This window comes from Vipera berus, assembly GCF_964194415.1.
Source record: "Vipera berus genome assembly, chromosome: 2".
In the NCBI taxonomy this organism is placed as follows: Eukaryota; Metazoa; Chordata; class Lepidosauria; order Squamata; family Viperidae; genus Vipera; species Vipera berus.
The window spans coordinates 217,179,231-217,205,897 of record NC_138203.1 but is presented as its reverse complement, the minus strand read 5'-3'; the positions used below and the strand labels follow the sequence as shown (position 1 = coordinate 217,205,897).

Sequence of the window (26,667 nt, the reverse complement as noted above, 5' to 3'; positions counted from 1 at the left end):
TTACACGTAAACATACACACGCGCACCCCGCCCGCCACCTCCGCACGCCGCCGAGAAAGTTATACAGAGTGTTCGCAAATAGATTGCGGGCTTTTATAGCGCCTTTACCCAGCGGCCCCCGCGCGCGCCGCGGCCGATTGGCTGCGCGGCTGCACAGGGGGTGGGAACGCGCACGTCGCGTTTTGTATGAAGCCGTGGACGCGCTTTCCTCCTCACCCGCCCCGCCGGTTTCTCTTCTTAGCTGCCGCCGGAGTTTGGGCCCGTGGACGGATAAGGAGGAGGCGGCGGCGCCGGGGAGACGCAGGAGAGCCCCTCAGGTAGTGGGTGAACAGGGCCGCGGAGCTCCCCTCGCGCGGCGAGCGGCCTCCGTGAAAGAGAAAGCCCCAAGTGGAACGGAGCGGAAGCCTGGCCTGTCTGCGGCCGCTCCCAGTGCGGCCTGCCCCACCCGCCAGCAGCGGCCGCTCCGGGAGCCTCTTCCTCCTCCTCCTCCTCCTCCTCCCCTCCCTTCCGGAGAGGCGGTTGGGGTAGGAAGCCCCCCCCTCCCCTCCCTGGCACTGGCGCGCACGCTCCTTTGGGCGGGGGTTGAGAGCCGGCGATGGGGAGGGGGCGCCGAGGCTCCCTAGACCAGGGGTCTTCAAACTTGGCCCTTTTATGACTTGTGGACTTCAACTCCCAGAATTCCTCAGCCAGCAAAGCTGGCTGAGGAATTCTGGGAATTGAAGTCCACAAGTCATAAAAGGGCCAAGTTTGAAGACCCCTGCCCTAGACTCTGTTGCTGTGCGAGGGCGGGGAGGGGGAGGGGGAGGAGCGGCTCACGTCTCTGTCGACTTTAGGGCGCGACGGGCTGCCCCCCCCCCTTTGGCGGAGTTAGCGGCCTCGAAGCGGCGGAAACAAAACGATCTCTAGGTGGGCCTCGGTCCTATCTTGTCCCCCCCCCCTCTTTCCTTTCCACCACCCCCCCCCCCGGCTGCTCCTCCTCTTCCTCCGAATATGGATAATTCTGTTGCTTATTCGCCTGGAGAAGGGGCGGCGGATCCCCACCCCTCCCACGTTCTTCGTCGTGTGTGTTAAAAAAAGTCAAATTAAGACGTCAAAAACGTACGAAAGAAGTTAAGGGTGGCTAGTTTTTCGACTTTCACAGAAATCCTCGGGTTACTCGCTGGCGTTATCTTCTGCGGAATCTCTGCAGTAGGATTGTCCTTTAACGGTCCATTTGGTCCCTAACGTTTGAAAGAAAGCTTGGCTTTTTAGAAGCCCGGTTTTTGTAGATTTTTATTTTTATTTTTTGGAGTTAGTATTTCTAGGCCTTCCTGGCCCTAAGAGCATCCCACTTGTATAATGTTGTTTTGAAGTGAGTGAGTGGTTGAGACAGTTACGAAATCAGTAGCTCAGCTAAATAACGTGAGAAAAATATATTTGATGCAAATGTATTGTCTCTGATGTGTCTTATCTTCCTGAAGGTAAGTAAACATAAAAACAAAGTGTTTCCTGAGTATTCCCCATTAATTATTTAGAGCAGGGGTGTCAAACTGCCGGCCGTGGGCCAGTTGCAACATGCGGAGGCCACGCCCATCCCAGCTCTGGCAATGCAAAAACAGTCACGATACATCGCGACACGTCACGTGACACAGCGAGTTTGACACCCATGACTTAGAATTATCACATTTCATAAATTCTAACTTCTGTTTTGAGGTAGCTTTTGCTATAATAATTGTTAGTACATATTTTGAGGTTTTTAGGCTACTTTATAAGCAATAATTCAATAACGCTACAATATAATTGCTTTCCCAATTTTAGGTGGTGCTGAAATTGAAAGAACAGTGTTTTGCCTGAAACTATTTAGAGACTTGGTGGCTGAGGTGAGATCCCTTGTCTTTGTGATTTATGAATTCTAACACACGTCAATTTTATGTAGAACCAATGAGCTGTAGTAGCACAGCACTGTGTTCTGCTGAGACCTGGATACAGTGTTCACTTATGCCATTAAACTCACTAGATGATTTTGAGGCAGCAGAACAGTAAAAATAAAATTTTGTTTTACCACTAAAATAGCAACATAGTGGCCAAGGCTGCACAGTGGTTTCCTTTGTCTCTTGATGTTCTATGATTTGTGCCTTATAAATGAAGAATTCTGACCTGAATAAGGGAGTGTGGTGTAAAAATCAGTAGTAAGACCATCATAACTAATATTTGTGAGAATTATACACAGAAAAAATATTTTTCTAGGAGATTTTTAAATATACCATTCTGAAGAATGTTGCAGATTTTAGGATTTTGTCTTACTCTTATACAGTACAATGTAACTTCAGAGAAGGATAAATCTAATTATGATGATGGCTATTACCAATCACAGTATGCTATGACTAATAAAAGTAGCAGCAAGATCTATCATGCTTCATTGCTCTAACACTAGCAGGCAATTAGTGATAAACATTAATATTCTCATACTGCAAATAGAGTAGCCAGAATAGTTAATCTCTGTTAAAAGTCAGAGGTTTTTCCCTAACAAACACCTGTCAAATAATGAAGGCCTATCAAGATGCTGTTGTGATTACTATAGCAACCACACTAATATTGTGTGTTGAACACTGCAGTAGAAGAGAAGGCTGTGTAATCAGAGTTGGGAAGAGGTATTTATGCAATGTTCTGTGTTTTAAAAATTGAACAATTGTACTTTTTGTTCTGAAACATGTTTGTGTTTTGGTTAATATAGTCAGTTATTAAGTTATGCAACTTAATTTTAAATTCTTGTCCAGTGGACAGAGGATTTATGACCATATTCTTTTCCATCTGGGTTATTTATAAGCTGACACATTGGTAACATATTTTTTGAGGACTGATCATGAGAATAATAGTGGATCCTCATGCTTTTGGAGAAAACATTCCTCAGAGATAGATAACCTGGTCCCTTTCAGATGTTTGGGAATACAGCAGGTGGTACCATTGGCTGTGTTTTCCTGAACCATGAGAAGCTGTACAAAAAACATCAGAATCCCCGTTGCTAATCAGTATTTCTGAATGGCTTCAGGACTGTGATTGTCCCTGATCACCTTGACGAATGATATAGAATATGCCAGAAAAAGAATCAGTTGTGACAATGTTAAGTTTCTCTAGTTTTTTCATGACTTCTGATACTATAAACCATGATACACTTCTTGATCAGTTATGTGATCTAGGCATTGGAAACAAGATAGATGGTGATTTTGTTTTTTTCTTCTAGGATTTGGGTCCTATGCAGTTTTGAAGCATTTTATCTTGTAGAGACCCATACGTGTTTTTTAACAGGGCAGTAAGTTCGCCATGGTATTTGTAGTGAGGTCATTGCTAATTGAGATTGTATCAATGCTGCATTGATACCTGGATTTGATAATACGTCTGTATAAAGATCACTAATTTGAAGTTGAGTTCCCAAAAGATTATCCTTTTGATAAGTAGGTAGTCTACAAATTTGAGAATTGAATATACAATTATATATGCTCTTATGAACCACAGTTCATTGCAAATGAACATAAAATATAATTTTGAAGGAATGGCAAATATGTAGCTATCTTTTGGGAATAGTCTAGAGCAGGGGAAGGCAACCTTGGCTCTTTTATGACTCGTGGACTTCAACTCCCCGAATTCCTGAGCCAGCCAATTCTGGGAGTTGAAGTCCACGAGTCATAAAAGAGCCAAGGTTGCCTCCCTCTGGTCTAGAGAAAACAAAACCAGTAAGGCAGAGGAAATAAAAAGCAAAAGAGGTAGACAGTGGAAAATTACAGTTGTACTCACAAGTTTCCATACCCCTTGCAGAATTTGTGATTCAAATTAAACTATTAAGCATCACAGAATAACACAATCATTAAATCTTAGCAATAAAAGAAATAAAGAAATGGTCCTGTTCAAAGGTTTGCATGCCCTTGGTTCTTAAAATTGCACCTTTGGCATCAATGAGAACTTGCAGTTTTTTGTGATAGTTGTAAATTGAACTCTCTATTTTCTCCTGTGGTAAAGCTGTCCATCCTTCTTGACAAAACTCCTCCAGGTCCTATATATACTTTTGTTGTCTAGCTTGAATGAACAGCATGTTTGAGATCTCACCAAAGTTGTTGAGATCAAAAGACTGCGATGGCCATTCCAGAATCTTCTCTGTTTTGCTGCAGCCACTGAAGGGTGAACTTGACCTTATGTTTCAGATTATTGTCATATTGGAAAGCTCAAGTGTGTCCAGTGTGCAGTTTCCAGGCTGATGAATGCAAATTTTTCTCCATTATTTTCTGATATTCTGTATTCATCTTGCCATCAATTTTGACTAAATTTTCCATGCTACTGTACCTCACACACAGAGAGACACCCCAAAAAATAAACCGCAGAGATCCACCTCCATGCTTCATAGTAGGAATGGTGTGTTCCTCTGCATAGGCTCTGATTCCTCTCCAAATAATATTTATACTTACAACCATAAGTTTGGTTTTGGTTTCATCACTCCAAATGATTTTGTTCTGCTAATGTTGAGGCTTCTTCTCTAAGTGCTGTCTGCCAAATTGTGAGTGGGTTCCTTTGTGGTATTGGTGAAGCAATCAGCAATGGCTTTTTCTGGCAACTTTACCATGTGGCTCATTTTTGTTCAAGTATCTCCTTATTGTGTATGCTGAAACAGCCATACCACTTTCTTTAAAAGAAGCAAGTATTTCAGTAGAAATTGACAGTGGATTTTTTTTTCTTTGCATCCCAACAAATTTTCCTGGCAGTTGTGTCTGACATCTTTCTTGGTATTAACAGGTCCCCTAATTTTCCACTTCTTGATGAGAGCTTGAACAGTACTGATTGGTATTTTCAAACATTTGGATATCTTTTTATGTCCTTTTCCTTATCTATAAAGTTGAAACTATTTTCTTTCACAGCTCTTTTGACAGTTTTTATTTTACTCATGGTTCATTAACCAGCAGTGCTGCTCTGGATGAATTGTACAAAGATTTTTCAAGAGCTAGGAACCTTAATGACTATTCATACATAGATGTTAAGTACAATCAAGTAATGCACTACTTATCCTTCATTGCCTTCACAACCTTTGTGGGTCAATTATACCTATAAAATACTGTTTATTCACAAAACTTCTCACTGTTCAATGTCATAAAAGTACCATCGTCAATCAGAAGTGACTTATTGCAGGGGGTTTCAAATTGTTCGTGCTGAAGAACTTGTTAATTTTTAAAAAAATCCTTGATCAAAAGGCAAAGTTCTAATGATAGAAAAATGGCTATGTTTTTTATTTTGCCTTTAATCTCATAGAACCTCCCCTAGTTCTCCTGGAACCATAGAGCTTCATGGAATACATTTTGAAAAATTCTGCCCTTTTCACTTTGTTAGAAATAGATAAAATGTCTATAAAAGAATACTTGCACCCACATTGAATGTCAGAAATATCCAGTCAGGAGAGTATTTCAACTCCTTAACTGCTTTGTCACTGTCTTCAATATTTATCCTTGAGAATAAATGAATCTTAACGGTAAATTTCTTTGTAAAAAGACTGAGCTAAAAGTCACGAAGAGATTTATACTACTTTTCAGGAATATACCAATCACCCCTTCAAAATATATATGTCAAAACCAGCAACTATTTTTTGAGTGGTCACTACCTGCAAATATTTGTTACTGTTTTCCCTGAGTACAATAGTAAAATACGGTACTACTTTAATTCTCATCTGTGTTTTTAGTATTCCCTTAAAAATAATTTAATAAATATATATATTATTGTGAGATGATAATGTAACTGATGAAATAGATTGTGGTCCATAGAAATCTATTATATCGTAATGGTTAGTTTGCTGGTAGCAAGAGAATTTTTACTGCTCTGGACAAGTTTGTACAACTCCCAAAAGAGCAGAAATGTGATATGGATCCAAGATGGAGTTAGTAGCACCAAACCCGATCAGCCTCAGAAGTCTGGAATTCTTGCAAAGCAGAATTGGGAAAGATGCAGAGAGAAATAGAAAAGTCTTTTCACAAGCACTATTTATTTATTTGTATCCAGAATTATTTATAAATCTTTACAGCTTAATATCAGAACTTGAAGTTAGTCCAACACAGAATTCTAGCATAAGAGTACAATTTGACATTTAAGTCTAATAATAGATTAAAACCGAGTAAAATATGTTTTTCAATAAATCTAAAATAGAGTAAAATAGAACCAAATGCAATAGTATAGACCTCGAAATGACTAGAAGGAACACTTTTCAGAACACATTTTCAGTCACTACATAGACAAAAACAGTCTCAGTTTAATTTTTTCTATGTTTGTAAAAGGTTTGTGAAAATAGAGACAATATGCAGTAAACTTTAAAATTAGCATGCCAAAGATAAAGGAAGAAATGTCTACTAAAACAGAATGAAAATTAATGTGCAAAAGCATATGCAGGTAGTCCTGGACTTAAAATTATTAGTTTAGTCACTGACGTTATAACAGCACTGAAAAAAGTGACTAATGACCATTTTTCACACTTATGACTGTTGCAGCATCCCTATGATCATGTGATCAAAATTTAGTCACTTGGCAACTGATTCCTATTTATGATGGTTGCAGTGTCACAGGGTCAAATGCAACCTTCTGACAAGAAAGTCAGTGGGGAAGCTAGATTCACTTAACAGCCATGTTACTAAGTTAGCAGCTGAATTGATTCACTTAACAAATGTCGCAAGGAAGGTTGTAAAATGGAGCAAAATTCACTTAACAACTGTTTCATTTAGCAATAGAAATTTTGGGCTCAATTGTGGCTGTAAGTCGAGGATTACCTGTATATGGAAGAGTTGTATCCTTTACATAAATATCTACTAACCTGAGATCTATTTTATGCACATGACTCTGGTTACTGGTGATACAAATGCCTGTAGAAATGGTCTGCTTAAAGGGTTCTGAGTGTTTGCTGTCTTGTTTCGTGGTGGTAGTGTTAAAATATTGGCTGCTCTGTAAAATATGAAAATGGCTTAGACATAATCAGATTTAAATTGGGAACAATAAATAGGAGTTTAACAGAGCAAGACTGAGTACGGATCACATTGAAAATGGATTATAGTGCAGTTAGAGATAATTTATGGTTGCAAGAGTAGCAAAGAAAACTTCTCTGACAGGACTGTGTTCATTCAGTGGATTGTTAAGTGGCATGAGACGTACTTCACTAGGCTGTTGAAAGGGGGAATTGGGACAATTCAGTGCGAACAATTGATTACATTCTTTACAGGCAGGCTCACCTGTTTCTGATTCTTTAAATTTCTAGTATTAAGGAAATTCATATTTCTAGTGTAAATGTGGTTTAAATAACTTTTATTTTGGATTCTTCTCAGCTTACAAATTCTGGATGTAGTCAGGATATCTCAAGCAGCAAAAGCTGCTATCACTCTTGTCTTTCTTGACTGAATAAATCAGCTTCTCTGTGAGTTTGTTTCTATGGAGTCATTGGTTGCCTATTTGTGAATGAAGAGGATTTTCTTTTGCATAAAAAAGCCTCTTCTGAATCTGTCCTTGGTTTAGTTTTGTATAATTATCATATGGGCTAGTTTAATTACAGTGTGCTATTTTAACCAATGTGATTAAAAGGTTTGTGGCATCACAACTTCAGATGCATCTAAATTATGCTGAATATCTTGGTTGAGGTATACTAAAAATATTTTGATTGCCTTAGTGGATGACTCATCCTAGGAGTTGAATGGGTAGAGTTGTAGTTGGTTGTCATCTATAAAGTCCTATATGGCTTAAGACAGGGGTTCCCAACGCCCCGGTCCATGGACTGGTACTGGGCCACGGCATGCCAGTAACCGGTCCGCACAAACAAGCAAAGTCCCATCCTGGGGATGCAGGCAGAACACAAAACCACACACGCTGGTCCACGGAAAAACCTTTCTCCACAGAACCGGTCCCTGGTGCCCAAAAGGTTGGGGACCTCTGGCTTAAGACATGGTTATCTTTAGAACTATCTTTCTTCTGCGTATGTGTGGCCAATAAGATCTGGAAAACTGGTTCCAGATTCAAACTGTAAACTGTCAACTATCGTCTTATGGGACCTAGAGGGTGGGAATTCTCTGTAGTTTCACATTCCCTGTGGATCAGCATTCCCCCCCTCCCCAGGATTATACAGTCTTGATCTGATTCAGTTGTAAAGCTCTTCCAGCAAGCCTTGAGATAAGAGTATAATAGCTTATTCTAATTGTTTAATACTTGGTTGGTTGGGTTATCCTCCATAATATATGGTTATGTATGGTTATCTGTTTTTGTTACTTTATTGTTTTTATTATTGTTTTGACCCTAGTGTATAATAAGCCATGTAGAATTTCTTTGGTGATCAAAAAAGCATACAAGCAATCTTTTGAAACTTGTTGATATTTGGTATCATTGATCATGATAAACATGTCTGGCGCTTTTGGATTTTAGGAAAACTATATTCCAGTAGTTATTCTTTTTGATGACATTTGTCTTGAAGCTGTACTAGCTTATTAATTGTCTTGTGTGTGTTTTTTATCTGTTGCAAAGGAAATAGGTTTACTTTGAGATCTTCCCATCCAACCAGCTGTAGCCTTGTTAAAGATCTTTCCCAGAACCTCAACCCTTAGAATTAAGGATCTACTCCTCTGTTGCCAGAAAACTACTTTTTGTGCATGCAGAAAGTTTCAGTGATCTCTTTTTCAAAATTCCCTCAGTCTGACCTGTGGTATCTCATGTCCCCCAGCGTATCTCTGCTCTGTAATATCTATCTTATTAAAGGACCCTTTCCCTCTATATTAAATATCTACATAAAATTGCTATAATAAGGAATATTGCTGATTAATAGGCTAGCTAGATGAAGACAAATGACTTCAGATTAATTCCAGATAAAATGGTGATGTTTGGTCAGTAGTAATGAAGTTTGTAGCTCAAGGGTGAATCTTGGTTATATACTTTTCACGGATATTCTGGTTATGGTAACAAGTGAATTTGCTTAATTGCATTTGGGATGTCACCTTTGTCCTTTCCAGAACATTTAATTTCTCTTCTGACAAGAGAATGAATATTATTTGGATTGAGCTTTGCAGGACACAATAAAAATGACTTGTCCTACTTCTGACTGCCCCTAGAAGAGTAGATACGACATTTTCTCATTTAAGTCTGGCGCATACAAACACTTTGGGCAGAAATAGTCAGTGGTAAAGTATCATTATGGGATTGACCTAATAAATATATTTTGCATAAACATTGGTCACCCATTTTTAGATAAATTTTCTTTGCAAAGCCATGATATGTTACCAGTAAAAAGTTTTAGATTTTAATGTAATAATATAGTATATCCACATCATTTAAGATTGCAGAAACTTCTTAAATATTATGCAAATATACTCTTGAAATGAGTTAAGAGGACTTGTTATTTCTAGAACTCTTTGCAGCATAACATTTAAAGAATATTGGCTAAAGGAAAAATAAATAATGATACATATCCTTAACGTCAATGGAAGTTTTTATAGGGTATTGCCCATTTTTCCATATGGTACACATGATGCAATATAAGAAATTCAATGGTTTGTTATCCTTTGGATTTACTGTTACAAAGCATTTTTAAAATCTGAGAAACAGCATTTGCTAAAATATCAAATTGACTGAAAATCTTGGAAAAATTATCTGAAGATTGTTTTACTTACACTGATTTTGTTTTTAGTTAATTAGAAAAGTAACTTATAAACTGTCTCCGACTATACACATGTCTGAACAGAACTGTTGATCATGGATGTCTAAAATTGTGTCACTTGCAATGAAACTATACTCACAAACTTGTTTTATTCTTGTTTTTCTTGTACTGTTCTTTATTTTCATATCATTTCATATTTAAAAATAAATTTAAAAGTTTGTTTAGGCTAAAATGTGGTAGGAGGGAAAGGTTAAAGAAAAGGCTCATTTGTGGCTATATAGAGGAAGCTTCCACATCCATTTCAAATGAATTGCATTTTGTCATATCAGAAACCCAAATAAACATTTGTGATTTATTAAAACAAATTACATAAATTATGAATTAATCTCAATACTGATGCTGTTTCTTCAAATAACCAAGTACTTTTCATCAAGTACTTCCACAATTTCTCTCAAATATGTTAGTCATACTTAGTCTTAATCCTAAACCATTTTTTGTTTAGTAGCCTGTCTTGCTGACAGTCATTTCAGTACAGATTTGTTATGCTAAGTCTTTGACAACCTGTGAAATATTATAATAGTTACAATGTACAACTGATGTGTATGCTTGAAAAAAAACCTATACATTAAATAAGCTGAGGGGGTTTTTTGCCCTAGTTTTTTTTTACCCTCATCATAAAGTGAGCTATCAGATATATTTTCCCATTTTTGAGGAATAATTTTTCAAGTATCCTTCTAAAATAATAATATTAAATGTTAGTACACTAGTTCTTCCAAATTTTCATTTCACATATCTCTAATCAAATAAGTCTTACATTGTTCACAGATAATCGTACTATGCCAAAAGTAAGCACTAACAGCATAATCAAATAATAGACTTGAAATATAATCTTAGATGTTTTCAACCCTTTCCCTTAAAAGCTCATGACTTGCTAAAAAGCTTGCTCGAAAATGCTGAAAAATGTTGTTTACAAATTCTAAATGTTAACAAAACACATTTCCTGTATTCATTTAACATATATAGCCAACAAAATATATTATGGCTTAATGTGATGGCCTAGTTTATACAGCATGTTAATACAGTGAACGGATTATTACAACATGCTAAAGCATCTAATCCCATTTTCTCCTAGACTAGCCTATTTTATGAATCCTTTCATAAAAGAATTTCATCAATTGACAAGTTTTGAATATGCTCTGATATTTAAAGCTTGTCAACTGATGCATAACTTTTACTTTTAGAAACTGATTTATGCTTTTTTTTCCCTTTCATACTATGCACATTTTCTAAATTCTATTACATTTATGAACAAACCATTTTTATTTACTTGGGATTAAACTAGTGTTTGCATTTATTTATTATCATAGATTGGTCATATATTAGATTCATTTTTCATAGGTTCCATTTTTATTTATAAAGCGCTTATGGGCAAGCAACCTTTAATTAGACTTTCCTCAGTCATTGTTTCCTCATTAATTTATTAACCATCAACTGATCACTGGGAACAGAGCAACAATTTCTTCCTTCTAATAGAGGAGCAAAAAGTAGAATTTTGATAAGCTTCTCACTTCCCTCCACATTCCAGCCTCATCTTTCTACTGAATGATTTGACTAATCCTCTCACTAGGAACAGGTGAGCTGGCTACTTTTCTGAGCTTAATAGCCAAGAACAAACCAATTTTTACAATGGAAGAGAAATAAGATTTGACAGCACACATGTAAACACACAACAAAATGTGCTAAATAAACTAGATTGGTTTTGAGTATTTTATATTTGTAAATTATTTATAGAAAACTCTTCAATGTTTTATGGTAGAGTACTGTGATTGTTCTGCATGAACAATCATTAATAGTACAAAACTAGATTGCAGTGGTAAAGTAGAGGCAGTTCTGTAAAAATCTGTTACTAAGAGCAGAATTTACAGATCTCTAACATAGATTTGCTTGACTGGAAGTCTGTTTCTAAGATGGCTTTTGCAAACAATTTCAAACTGTTCTGAAAGTAGGAGATTATTCCTTTTGTTTAATCTTTTAGAGAGAGATGTTATCCATTCCATGTATATTCCATTCTATGTATACAGTATTTGAAATAGTTCTGATTTTTGTTATTTTTGTAGCATTTCATTAACTATAGTCAATTCCCTATGAATGACTTGAAAGTATTAACTGCCTAAACTTGCCCACAGTAGTGAAATTAATAGCTTTTACTGTTTAGCTAAAATAGAAAAGAACAAGATAACAAAAAAGGCTGCCTAAGATGCATTACCAGAGTGGAAATAATGGAATGGTTCATATTTGAGGGAAATGACCACTCTGATCTCCACACTCTCAGTTTTTGAAGACATTATAATTAAGGGATGATGTGAAAATGAATACATTGAAGTCATATAGGGTATATGGGTAAAAAAACATGTACCTGAAAAATTATAAAGAAATTTGGGCTGATGCTTGTGCTACAAGCATGATTTTAATTCCACTAACTACACCCTTTGGAGCACACTTCCCCCTCAGATCTGGCAGATCCTTACCCTCTTAGATTTCCAAAAAGCTCTGAAGATCCGGCTTTTCCCACAGGCCTTCAGTGAGGCTGGAGCCTATTGAAGCTCTAAAGTTCTTCTGTGAAAGAAGATGTGTTACATTTGGGAGCACCTGGAGGTTGTTTGTTGAGTTTACCCAGGTTTATGCTGCAGAAGATGGGCAGCTACACATTTTTTTAAGTAAATAATTCAAAGAAACAGCAGGCAATCAGACAAGAGAGCAGCTTTACTGTTATGCTCATGGAATTTGGTTTTTCAGTGTGTTTTCTATCTATGTTCAGTTATTAGCTTTAGCATTCACAAACATCCATTCATGACTTATTTGGCGAGCTTTAATTTAACACAGAGAGTAAAAATGATAAAAAATATGAAAAAATCAAAGGACTGTTTTGGCTGTACAGATTATAAATTGTAGACATTTAAAGTAAACAAGAAAATAATAGAACTCCAGTAAGATTGTACAGGTTGATAAATGGGTATTATGTATACCTTTTCTTTGCAAACAACCTAGCTTCAAAGGCTCAGGTTAGAGCACAGTTAAATATATTCAGTTGGGAGAGAGAAGTGGAATAAGGAAAATGATGTCTATGGCTAAGGAAAAAGCAATAATTAAATTGAAATGCTAAATACTACTATTAATTTCCTCTCTTGAATTGAATGTCTAAAATGTTGGGTCCCACTTACCTTGTTACATTTCAAAACATGAAGCAAATGACAAAGTATGTGACTAAAACCCTTTTTAAAAAAATCTAGATATTGTCTCTGTATTTATTGGTCTGGTTCACTTATAAAGCTAAAAAAACATGATTTTTTAACAGGTCATTATGACTTAGCCCACACATAATATGAAACCATAAGAGTTGAGATGGCATGGTACAGTAAACTAGGACAAATTACATTATGGTTTATATATATATGTATAAAACAGTCCATAAAAACAGTGGAAGGGGTTATATTTTTGTCAGGATACCCAGATTGTTTATATTGTAATGGTTCAATTGTTTTGTTTTTGTTTTTTGTTTTTTTTAAATGAAAGATCCAATTCAAGTTACTTTTAAATTCAGTTTCATTTTTATTTGTGTTAATTGAAGTAATACAGAAAATGAGATTTGCCTAGAATAATTATAGTAGATGAAAAATAGATTTTTGCTCATGATTTTTTTATTCCTAATTAATAAAGACAGAATAAATTATGCAGAATAAAGTGTTTAAATTATAAAGTTCCTAAATACATGTGATACTAGTGGCTGGAAGCATCAAGTGGGTATTTTATAACTATTCTGACTGAATCAGGCTGAAAAGGCATATATATTTTTTTCTTTCCCAATTTATTCTCTTATTTGATAACTCACCATTCTGTATTTTCTGTAACATAACTGCAAGTCCATACATGTAGACATAGAAATTTTGTTCTGCAGTGAGTCTTTTGATTCCCCTTTTTCAGATTCTCGGGATTGGCATCAGAAAGCTTTCCATCCCTCTGAATTCAATTTGGAAAGTATACAAAGGGCTGACAGAAGGGAAAACCTTTGCTGATTCTGTTTGCTAAAAAGAGTTGATTGTGTTCCCCTGCAAGAGCAAAGTCTGCTTTGCATTTATATTTGACATGGACAGGAATGGGTGAATTTAATTCAGATGACCATCAGGTATACTACTGTGGGCAAGAATCCTTCAGAAGAAATGGAGTAGCCTTCATAGTCAATAAAAGAGTAGGAAAAGCAATACTGGGATACAATCCTCAAAATGACAGAATGATCTCAGTTCGAATCCAAGGCAAACCATTCAATATCACAGTAGTCCAGGTCTATGCCCCAACCACCAGTGCTGAAGAGGATGAAATTGACCAGTTCTATGAAGCACTACAGCACCTTATAGAACTAACACCAAAAAATGATGTTCTTATCATCATGGGGGATTGGAATGCTAAAGTAGGAAGCCAAAAGATAACTGGAATAACAGGCAAGTTTGGCCTTGGAGTGCAAAATGAAGCAGGGCACAGGCTGATAGAATTCTGTCAAGAGAATACGATGGTCATAGCAAACACTCTTTTCCAACAACCCAAGAGACGGCTCTACACATGGACATCACCAGATGGTCAACACAGAAATCAGATTGACTATATGCTCTGCAGCCAAAGATGGAGAAGCTCTATACAGTCGGTAAAAACAAGACCAGGAGCTGACTGTGGCTCAGACCATGAGCTTCTCCTTGCAAAGTTTAGGCTTAAACTGAAGAAAGTAGGGAAAAGCACTAGGCCACTCAGGTATGAATTAAATCATATCCCTGTTGAATATACAGTAGAGGTGACAAATAGATTTAAGGAATTAGATCTGATAGACAGAGTGCCTGAAGAACTATGGACAGAGGTTCGCAACATTGTACAACAGGTAGCAACCAAAACCATCCCAAAGAAAAAGAAATGCAAGAAAGCAAAATGGCTGTCTGAGGAAGCTTTGCAAATAGCTGAGGAAAGGAGGGAAGCGAAAGGCAAGGGAGAAAAAGAAAGATACACCCAATTGAATGCAGAATTCCAGAGAATAGCTAGAAGAGATAAGAATGCCTTCTTAAATGAACAGTGCAAAGAAATAGAAGAAAATAATAGAATAGGGAGGACCAGAGATCTTTTCAAGAAAATTGGAGAAATGAAGGGAACGTTTAATGCAAAAATGGGCATGATAAAGGACCAAAATGGCAGGGACCTAACAGAGGCAGAAGAGATTAAGAAGAGGTGGCAAAATTACACAGAAGAACTATACAAGAATGAGCTTAACGTCCCAGATAATCACAATGATGTGGTCACTGACCTCGAGCCAGACATCCTAGAATGTGAGGTGAAGTGGGCCTTAGAAAAGCTGAGCAACAACAAAGCTAGTGGAGGTGACAGTATTTCAGCTGAGCTATTCAAAATCTTAAAAGACAGTGCAGTAAAAGTGCTACACTCAATTTGCCAGCAAATTTGGAAAACTCAACAGTGGCCACAGGATTGGAAAAGATCAGTTTACATTCCAATTCCAAAGAAAGGCAGTGCCAAAGAATGTTCAAACTATCGCACCATTGCACTCATTTCTCATGCTAGTAAAGTCATGCTTAAAATCCTACAAGCTAGACTTCAGCAGTATGTGGATCGAGAACTACCAGAAGTGCAGGCAGGATTTCGAAGAGGCAGAGGAACTAGAGATCAAATTGCCAACATACGCTGGATCATGGAGAAAGCTAGGGAGTTCCAGAAAAACATCTACTTCTGCTTCATTGACTATGCTAAAGCCTTTGATTGTGTGGATCATAACAAACTGTGGCAAGTTCTTAAAGAGATGGGAGTACCAGACCATCTTATTTGTCTCTTGAGAAACCTATATGCGGATCAAGAAGCAACAGTGAGAACTGGACACGGAACCACTGATTGGTTCAAAATTGGGAAAGGAGTCCGGCAAGGCTGTATACTGTCGCCCTGCCTATTTAACTTATATGCAGAGCACATCATGAGAAAGGCAGGGCTAGATGAATCAAAAGTTGGAATTAAGATTGCCGGAAGAAATATCAACAACCTAAGATACGCAGATGATACCACTCTAATGGCAGAAAGTGAAGAAGAACTAAAGAGCCTCTTGTTGCGGGTGAAGAAGGAGAGTGCAAAACTTGGGTTGAAACTTAACATTAAGAAAACCAAGATCATGGCATCTGGCCCTCTCAATTCCTGGCAAATAGATGGGGAAGAAATGGAGGTAGTGACAGATTTTATTTTCCTGGGCTCCAAGATCACTGCAGATGGGGACTGTAGCCAAGAAATTAAAAGACGCTTGCTCCTTGGGAGGAAAGCCATGGCAAATCTAGACAGCACACTAAAAAGCAGAGACATCACCCTGTCAACAAAAGTGCGTATAGTCAAGGCTATGGTCTTCCCAGTTGCAATGTATGGCAGTGAAAGTTGGACCATAAGAAAGGCTGAGCGCCAAAGAATTGAGACCTTTGAACTGTGGTGCTGGAGAAGACTCCTGCGAGTCCCTTGGACTGCAAGGCGATCAAACCGGTCAGTCCTAGAGGAGATCAACCCTGACTGCTCTTTAGAAGGCCAGATCCTGAAGCTAAAACTCAAGTACTTTGGCCACCTAATGAGAAGGAAGGACTCACTGGAGAAGAGCCTAATGCTGGGAAAGATCGAGGGCAATAGAAGAAGGGGACGACAGAGAATGAGGTGGCTGGAAGGAGTCACTGAAGCAGTAGGCGTGAGCTTAAATGGACTCCAGAAGATGGTAGAGGACAGGAAGGCCTGGAGGAATGTTGTCCATAGGGTCGCGATGGGTCGGACACGACTTCGCAGCTAACAACAACAATATATATATATATATATATATATATATATATATAAATAAAATTTCTACAGTATTGTATATATGAGTAAATTTATAAAGATGTAGAAATCTCATTTTCAGAATAGGAGTCAATTCCAGTTAAAGCAGCTTGTCATGTCTTAATTGAGGCTTATACTCATAATCTTAACAACCCTTGGCATCTGATAAAGATACTGACCTGAACTTTTCAAAGAGTAGCTTCCTGTGTTTATTTTATTTATTTATTTATTTAGATTTATATACCGCCCTTTCCTGAAGGACTCAGGGCGGTTTACAGGATATTTAAAAGAAAATCAATACAAAAGCTAAAAACAATTTAAAAAGATTACATCATTCCCTGAGAAAAAATAAAAATCCCAGTTAAAGTTAAAAAATTCTCAGCCTGGGCCAGAGAGCTCGAAGAGCCAGGTCTTCAGGCCCCGGCGGAATGAACAGAGGTCAGGGGCAGTCCTAAGCTCCGCGGGCAGCTGGTTCCAAAGGGCAGGCACGCCCACTGAGAAGGCCCTCCCCCTGGGTGTTACCCACCGGCAATCTAACCGGCGGCACCCTGAGAAGACCCTCCCTGTGGGAGCGCACTGGACGAAGGGAGCTTGATGCTGGCAGCAGATGTTCCCTCAGATATCCCAGATCCTCGCCATTTAGGGCTTTATAGGTCATCACCAGCACCTTGAATCTTACCGGAAGGGCAACCGGAAGCCATCACAACTCGTGCGGCCGCATTCTGCACCAGCTGAAGCCTCCGGGTGGTCCTCAAGGGCAGCCCCATGTAGAGAGCGTTGCAGTAGTCTAAACGGGAGGTCACGAGCGCATGAGTGACTGTGCATGGGGCATTTCAGTCCAGATAGGGTCGCAACTGGCGTTGAACATTATATTTAAAATTGTAAATCCATTTTGATATGTCATAGGAGATTGGGTTTTCAAATGGGTTTTAGTTATTTATTGATAAATCAGAGCCTGCTTTTTAGTCCTATGAAGTAGGCTAGGCTTGTCTAATATATTTATTCATAGATTAAGCCTAACGTATGAGACAGTAGTGATGTTTGAACCTGACCTTTGCTCAGATTTACTCTCGTCTAGATTCTAGAAGATGAGTTTGCTACAAATGCAGTGCTCATTTCCTGGTTGTTCACATTACATCTAAGTGAAGAAAACTGTGTTTCAATTAAGGGTACTGATGCAGTTAGCTGTTACTCTGATCCTTAATGTCCATAAAGACAAAATATAAAATTGCACTGGGTAAAGATCATTAAACTTTTTCTTGTCCCGTTTGGTATGGAATTTGAACAGAAGGATTTATTTATAAACCCTAAATCTGTTAATTATAATTGAAAACCGATGTAAGTCTTCAAAATAACACACTGAAAGCAAGTTTTGTTCTGTCTTGAGTTTTTAATTAAGAAAGCTAATGTAGCATTTGGCAGCTGACAACAACTTGCTTCATGTACTGAATTTAACTACAGGAAGCAGTTTTAACTCGCAGATTTTTCCTTTTTCTTACCCACTCATTGAATAATAAAGTAGTCTCCAAAGCCAGCTGTGGGAACATATTTTAAACAGTTAAAGTTAATTTTCTTTATTATTAATTTATTTGGGATATGTATATGGCAACCCAACTCATAAAGCAACGTGCAAAAACCATTAAAAATAAAAAAGAAAGATAAAGCATACCATTAAAACAAACAATGCAAACAATAATCAAAATTAAATATGTTAGGTCTCACCAATTGGGAACTCTGTTCATCCTGAGGGGAAGAGCCAAGTTCTAACACACTTTCTCAAGGCCTATAGTATCAGGGCCAACTGTAACTATGTTTAATAAGAATTGATTGTCGCCACTAAGATACTGGAAAATCTTGTATTCTGGGAACTCTAAAACATTCAATTTTTTTGTGGGCTACCCCACTCTGGCTCTTCTGGAGGTAGTCCAACAGTTTTCCAGATATCCTCTGGGACAGATTGTTTCCTGTTTCAGAAATGTACTTCTGGAAAATTGCTGACTAGTGCAAATAACCCAATCTGCATAACTGGAGAAAAACAGAACATTCCAGAGTTTCCCAGAATGTTCTATCTGTGGAATGGAACACTTTGCACATCCTTACCAATTATCTTGCTGTAGAAAATATATGAGAGCCATGTTTAATTTACTGCTGAATTAAAATCTCATTTTAAAAAATACAAGCTATATGAAACATCTATTCATTGGACTTATTTTATTCCCCCAATTTTAAATATATACTTCTTTAACTCAAAATATACTACTCGAAGCATGTTTTAAAACATATGCCATTGCAAAAGTCTAGGAATTAAGATTCAGTCCTCACTTAACAATGCTAATTTGGGCTGGAAACTTTTTAAGTAATATGTTGTAAATTTAAAAAAACATGTCACTTAGCAATGGCAATTCCCACAATCCAACTAACATTCAGTGAGAATCTCATGTGATTGTAACTTGTAACTTCCTACCAGGTTCCTTGTGACTTTTCTTGTTGGAAGTCTGCAGGGAATGTTGCAAAGTGTGATCATATGGCTATAGGATGCTGTAGTGGCCATATGCACTACAGCATCCTGTTATAAGTAGCACTTGTTCAGTGCAATTTGTAAGTTTGAAAGGTTGATGAACAAGCGGCCCTTAAACCAAGACCACCTCTAATATTAATCTGACAGCAATGTTATTGCCTCTGACCAAGTTACTAAGCAAGCAGTTTTCTTGTAAATTGATGTTGCCTAAGTATTTTCAAATTTTGCAAAAGTAATATTTGAGGAAGTTTCTCAAATAAATTGAGAGTTGTATTTTGGAAGTTCTTACTCTAGGCCAGGGGTAGGCAACCTCGGCTCTTTTATGACTCAGGAATTCTGGGAGTTGAAGTCCACGAGTCATAAAAGAGCCGAGGTTGCCTACCCCTGCTCTAGGCCTTTATGTCCCTACGGTAATAAGGCTTCTAAGACAGCAAATAAATACATTGGAGGAACAGGGGAGATAACCGCTATCTTATTTCCCCCTTTAAAAGCACCCTGAGCTTCATGATAAATCTTTTCCCCAAGGCCGTAGAGATGGGATGGGAAGGCAGAAGGGAATAAAAGGCTGCACAAAGAGGATCTTTAAAAAATCAAATGTATTTTCTCATGAACAGATTGTATCAGTTTACAAAACAGCTGTGTTGGATTGAGGCAACAAAAATAATATGCGGTACATTAAAGCAAGTCAGTATTGTGCACTGAAATAATTGGGTTGCATTGCTTAAAGGAAGTTAATTTTATTCGAGGTTACTGTTTTGAATCTGGTACTCTTCTCACAACACATTTTTGTGAATGAGTTGTGCAACCATGGAGAGCAGTCTGCAACTGCAAGCCACATGCAGTTGTACTGATGAATTTTAACAGTGAAATCACCAAAAATTAGTAGCAGTATTTTCTCATGTTTTGAGTCACAAAATAAGTTATGTATACTTTATAACATCACCTGGGCAATTCTGACAGTCACCCATGCCCTAGTCACTTCTCACCTCTATTACTACATGGGGCTGTCATTAAAAACCACTTGGAAATTGAATTATGGTTGGATGACTTCTATCAAGGGAGCAACATTCCTAGATAGATCACATATAAAGTATCTCTGGATTTACACACATAGTTGGGTTCAGTGTCTTAAAATAAATGGTATCTCTTTAAAAGAATTGAAAAGGCTTTGAACTGTAACTGTTCAAAAGAAAAGGATTTAAGCAAAGGACAAAGTTGAGAAAAATGCACACAAGGAAACAGAAAGGGCAAAGGGATTGTGATTCAGTGGACAAATGGGATGGGTAAATAAGTAGACTGGTGTGATCATGCTATTTTTATTTGTAGCATGACCTCAGACTTAAGGCTCAGTTTGGATTAGCTCCCTTGAATTTCCAATCATATGAGCTGTCCTTTGTATAGTGAATGAATTAACTGCAGGAGTAGGAAATAATATTTAATATTTTTGGTATGACAAAGAATCAGAAATGGCTGTTACATTTATCAGACATACCCATTATTTCCTTTCTATTTCCTTATGCTGTTAAGAATACAGTATAGAAAGACAGGGATACAGTGCTATAGATTGAAGTAGAACAGCATCTGCAGTGTTTCAGCAAAGGAGAAGATGATGATGTTCCAAGAAACCCAGTGTTGTATATACAAAAAGAAGAATTGAGAAGAGTTAGAAAAGTTGAGAGGAGAGCCAGTGGCTTGTAAAAAAAAAAGATTGTTTGAAAGGCCAAAGAAACAACTGGGTCAGCTGGTAAAACTCCATATAATGGCAGCATGATGTGATTTCCAGTTGTTTGACAGCAACAAAATCACTCTCAGTTAATTTGAAATTTCGGGCAGACTTTTTTTAGAGTTGTGAAGTCTGTTCTATTCTGGACACAAAACACATGCTTTAGTATTCAGTTCAGTATTCTTTAATTCCATACGTGTATTTTGCACCAGACTACAATACATATTGGGTTCTTAAAAAAATCAAACTAGATTCTAGTCTACAATCTTAGATTTCATTGTTATATTTAAGGAATTACTTGATAGATGCAGTTTAATCTATATTTAGTGAGGAATGGGACCTCAGAAAGTTTCTGGATGGAGGAAATAGCAATAGAATGTGCTGAAAGTTGCCTTCCAGTAATTTTACTATATTTTCCTTGTCTCCCTTATTCAATGAAATATCTGGAGTTTAAAAATACTCTTGCATGTTTTAATAAACAATTTGTTTTTTCCTCATAGCTATGGCAGCCATTCGGAAAAAACTGGTTATAGTTGGTGATGGTGCCTGTGGCAAGACATGTCTGCTGATTGTATTTAGTAAAGACCAGTTTCCTGAAGTTTATGTTCCTACAGTATTTGAAAACTATGTAGCAGATATTGAAGTTGATGGAAAGCAGGTACGTTTTTCTGCCACTGTCAATTTATGATTAAAAATTTTTATAAGCTAACATATGTGAACTAAGGTTTTGTGCCATGTGTTGAATCCAGAATGCTCTTCCATTCATAAATGGTCCTGCTGAAGACAAGAAGGCGAGATGTGACTCCAGGAGATGTACTGCTTTGGCATCATATTTGAAACCTTGAAATGGTGTTGTGTAGTTCTTTGTAAATCTCCAAATTATATTTTTGTGGTACAGAAGCTGTTGTAAATGCAGATAAAAAATAAAGCGGAAATTAACCCATAATTTAATACATTTCTTATAAATAATTTTCAAATTGGAGCAGGCCTGAATATTCAGCTCTGAATTATTTAAACTTATTTATGCTTGTTATTAATATCCATAAAACAGTCATATTTAGTAGTGATGGACACACTAAACATTTGAACATGTAAATAGATTTTAACAGTTTGTTTTGACAAGCCAGCAAAGAACTTTAAGCACCTTATAGTAGTAGTACTACCCCTTCAGGTCAGTACCAAAAGCAAGGAATTACTCCCATAGCTTTGTCATCCCAGCTGAAGATCCTATATAGCACAGGATGCCTATATGGATGAAGAAAGGTGGCAGCCTATGAAATGAATTTTGACTAGCTATGTTTTGTCAGAGTACTTTTTTCCCTTTCGGGTATGAATGTACTTATTATTCCTGTAGGTGGAGCTGGCCTTATGGGATACAGCTGGACAAGAAGACTATGATCGACTTAGGCCACTTTCATATCCAGACACCGATGTTATACTAATGTGTTTTTCAATTGATAGTCCAGATAGTTTAGGTAAGTAGATAAAATTGAAACACATGCCATATTCTGTAAATTACTGTACCAGGTAGCCCTTGTTGAACAACCACTTCTTCAGGGGCTGTTCAAAGTTACAATGTCACTGAATGAAGGAGACCTTCAATAAGTCCTTGTAATTGTGGCTGTCACAGTGCCCCCAGGGCCATGTGATGGCAATTCAAGTGTTTGCAACCACTTTGCAATTAGGATAGTCACAGCATCCTGCGGTCATATGATTAACATTTGCACTGCATCTTCATTGCCAGCGACCAACAACCAAAATCAACAGGGAAGCTGGCAGAAGATCACAGATGGTGACCATTTAACCACAAGATGCTCTGACCATGCCGGATTTATTTTATTTTATTATTTTATTATTTTATTTTATTTTACTTATTTATTTATTTATTTTATATACCACCCTATTCCCGAAGGACTCAGGGCGGTTCACAGGGCAAATTAAAACAGTACAAAAAGAGGAAAGATAAAATAGAATTAAATTAATACTAGCCCACAGAATTAAAACAAAATTTAAATTTAAAATTAATTTAATTTAAAACCCCTCAGTCCAGGCCAGACAATTCAAACAACCAGGTTTTTAGGTCCCGGCAAAACGAGCGAAGGTCGGGGGCAGTCCGAAGCTCCATCGGCAGTTCGTTCCAAAGGGCGGGCGCGCCCACAGAGAACGCCCTCCCCCTAGGAATCACCCGCCGGCAATCCCTAACCGGAGGAACCCTAAGGAGGCCCTCCCTGTGGGAGCGCACAGGACAATGGGAAGCAGGTGCTCCCTAAGGTAATCCGGACCCATGCCATTTAGGGCTTTATAGGTCATCACCAGCACCTAATGATTCACCTAACGATGGCAACTGGGACTGCTGCAATGACTATTGTAAATCAGGGTAGTTTTGTGGTGTCTTGTTTAACCATCACATTGCTTAGTGAGGGACTCTACCAGTTTTAATTACCATTGTTTATTTATTTATTTATTTTAATCCCATTTATATCCCGCCCTTCTCCGAAGACTCAGGGCGGCTTACAAGCTTAGCAGTAGAGCTAAGCAAGAACTACCTGTGTTATCAGCATCCTGTACAATATATAAATGAGATAAAACTGTTAGACAGTAGCACAGTAGCAACATAATTTCTGTCTAGTAATGGAAATTCATCTTTATAAAATCATCTCCTTGCTTGAAAGAAAAGGGCAAAGTGTTATTTTAAATTGACCACAATTGAGCCAAAAATTTCAACAGTTAAGTGAGTTTTGCTCCATTTTACAACCTTTCTTGCCACGGTTGTTAAGTGAGTCACGAGTTGTTAAGTTAGCAACATGATTGTTAAGTGAACTTTGCTTCCCCATTGACTTTGCTTGCCAGAAGGTCACAAAAGGTGATCATATCACTCCAGCACACTGCAACAGTCAGAAATATGAGCAAGTTGCTTAGTGCCTGATTTTTGATCATCTGACTGTGGAGTGCTACAATGGTCGTAAATGTGAAAAACGGTCATAACTCACTTTTTCCAGTGCCATTGCAATTTCAAACAGTCACTGAATGAATACTTGTAACTCGAGAACTACCTGTACTTTTCTTCGCTTAGAAAAGGTGTGACTTAATTGTTCATATATTTATTTTCTATTTATTTTTTTATTTTAATTCCATTTATATCCCGCCCTTCTCCGAAGACTCAGGGCGGCTTACAAGCTTAGCAGTAGCCTTCATTCTGTGTATATGCCTGCTTATTAGGGCTTTCACACACACCCCAAGCGGCATTATTACAAAGTCAGCTTATTGCCACCAACAATCTGGGTCCTCATTTTACCTACCTCGGAAGGACGGAAGGCTGAGTCAACCTTGAGCCTGGTGGGATGCGAACCTGCACTAATTGCAGGCAGCTGGTGTTACTTAAGGAGGCATTAGCCCACTGCTCCACCAAGGAAGTAAACGTATGTTTACTTAACTAATATTTAGTTTAAATATTAACTTCAAATATTTTTATAACCTATTTTTCCAACACAGACCTCCACTATTTGTCATGGGCTGCCGTGTTAAATAAGACACTGGAGAGCTCGTCCTGTGAGGCAGCTGCTTATGATATAGAAGAAAATGGGGAAACTAGTTCCCATGACTATCTTTGGATAAATAAATCTGTGATATTATTTTTAGTTTAATATTGATTGAAGAGTTGATCTCTGGTATTTGCTTCATCTCAGAAAACATTCCAGAGAAGTGGACTCCAGAGGTGAAACACTTCTGCCCCAACGTACCCATCATTCTGGTAGGAAATAAGAAGGATTTGAGGAATGATGAACATACAAGACGGGAATTGGCTAAAATGAAGCAGGCAAGTCATCTTTTTTGTTATTGTTGTTCGCCTTGTCAAATAAACTGTGCCAGTTTTGGTTAAACAGATAGTCCTTGTTTAGTAACTGTCAGACAGCAACCATTTACAATTATAGCAGTGATGAAAAAGTAATTTTGTGGCCAATTCCTGCATTTGCAACCTCTCTGTCACGTGTTTGCTATTACAGTCAATACGCACTGTCTTATGCCTGACCCGTTTTTTCCCTTTTCTTGCCCCTTCACAGGGCAAAGATAATTAAAGAAATTATCTCTCTTCCTGTGCTGCTTTTTTCCACAATCCAGGGGTTCTTGAAAGTTAACAAGCTCCCCTCTTCATCCTTAATTAGCTGATTAGGACCCTTGGCCAGCTCCCAGCTGCTGTCTGAAATAGACAATAGCGTAATTAGGTTCACATTAAAGGCTTTTATTCGCCTTCTAAACTGCTCCCTAGGGCATTCCTTTCAGTGTGTATTCCCTGTTGCTGCGTGCTTACTCTTGTAATCTCCTCCCCTCCAGTGAATGTAAATACAAACATCACCTCTCTTTCTAGCTAATTATCCCAGTGGCAGGGTGAATGTTCCAAAGGTCAGGGAGTGAGGGGGGAAAGCTATAAGATTTGCTCATGAGTCAAGTTCCTGAAACCTTCCCCACCATTTGGGCTCACCTGGTTGTTTGGGGTTGTATCCTTTTAATGTTGTAAAGCAAACTAAAGTAAAATCAGTTGGCAACACAAGGAAACAACAGCCAATGACTTAATAGCCAGCCATCAACACCCCAATCAAAAATTAAAAACCACACGCAACCAGGCACCATATAAATATTACCACATAGAATAGTCCAAAGCACACATTCTGTTAGAGAGAAGTTCCCTGAGGATAGGCTCCAGCTTGGAAGACTTAAGATTGTGTATAGTTCAGACACAGTACAGATTCTATAGTGTCTAGAATAATTTGGGGGCATTCTTTTCTAACACATGGAGACTTTCTAAAATTAATGTGATTATAATATTACCCAGAGTTTTGATGGCAGTTTTACATAATGAATATTAAACAATTTTTAAATTCAAGATAAATACAGATTACAATAATCACTATCTATCTATCTATCTATCTATCTATCTATCTATCTATCTACCTTGCCTTCATATTAATTATCTTTTTCTTTAATAGGAACCAGTCAAACCTGAAGAAGGTAGAGATATGGCAAATCGCATTGGTGCTTTTGGATACATGGAATGCAGTGCAAAGACCAAAGACGGTGTGAGGGAAGTTTTTGAAATGGCTACTAGAGCTGCTTTACAAGCCCGACGTGGCAAGAAAAAATCTGGGTGCCTTCTGTTGTAAGCACAGCCAAGGGAAGATGGCTGAAGCAGTGCCCGGCACTCAATGAATTTTTGAAGTGCTGTTTATTAATCTTAGTGTATGATTACCAGCCTTTTTCATTTATCTATAATTTACTTAAGAGATTTAAAATTGAGTCTTGCTACCAGTATTTAGAAGCCAACCATGATTTTTTTATAATGGTCTGCATCAAATACATCTGTGCACATAAGGGTTAACTTCAACATTCCTTTAACAAAACTTTTTCTGCATTTGCAGAGTATGCTATGCAGAATATGCCAGGCACTAATTCAAGACAATTCTCTAACTTCTTGCTTTTTTACAAATGGGAAAAAGCTGGCGACACTGAGAATTGGGCTGTAACTACTCCATAACTAACATGTTCTAGCCTATTCAGGTACAGCACACATAGCTGTGGAAAGATCCTGAATAAGTTCAGTGTTTTCACTTTAAAAGAAGGAATTTTTTTCTCCTCCTTCTGTTTGAAAGCTCTGAAGCATAAAAAATTATTTCTCTGAAACACCAAAAGTCCCACCCAGCTATGAAGTGACAGTTCTGTGATTTCATGTTAGTTACCTTATAGTTACTATGTAATTAGTGCCACTTTGTGTGTTACCAAAAATAAATCTATATGCCCCAGTTAGATGTAGTATTTTTTGTATAATTGGATTTCCTAATACCATTGCTTGTAACTTCTGCGTAAAGTGTTCTGGGTTTTTTTAAGAGTGTACTTTCAAATAAAGTCAAATGAAGAATG

The 26,667-nt window shown here is 37.7% G+C and overlaps 1 protein-coding gene across 2 annotated transcripts; it reads left to right on the top strand.

Annotated features, from left to right (window-relative positions):
• Positions 1-199: 199 nt before the first annotated feature.
• On the top strand, positions 200-26,667 carry RHOA (ras homolog family member A). Of its 2 annotated transcripts, none has more exons than XM_081318328.1 (6): positions 200-317; positions 1,798-1,859; positions 21,255-21,412; positions 22,109-22,229; positions 24,441-24,571; positions 25,740-26,667. In XM_081318328.1, the coding sequence occupies exons 3-6, from the start codon at positions 21,257-21,259 to the stop codon at positions 25,911-25,913; spliced, it is 582 nt and encodes a 193-aa protein (XP_081174454.1). In that variant the 5' UTR covers positions 200-317; positions 1,798-1,859; positions 21,255-21,256; the 3' UTR covers positions 25,914-26,667. The 2 variants fall into 2 exon arrangements, with proteins under 2 accessions (XP_081174454.1, XP_081174455.1); XM_081318329.1 differs by lacking the exon at positions 200-317 and adding an exon at positions 749-906.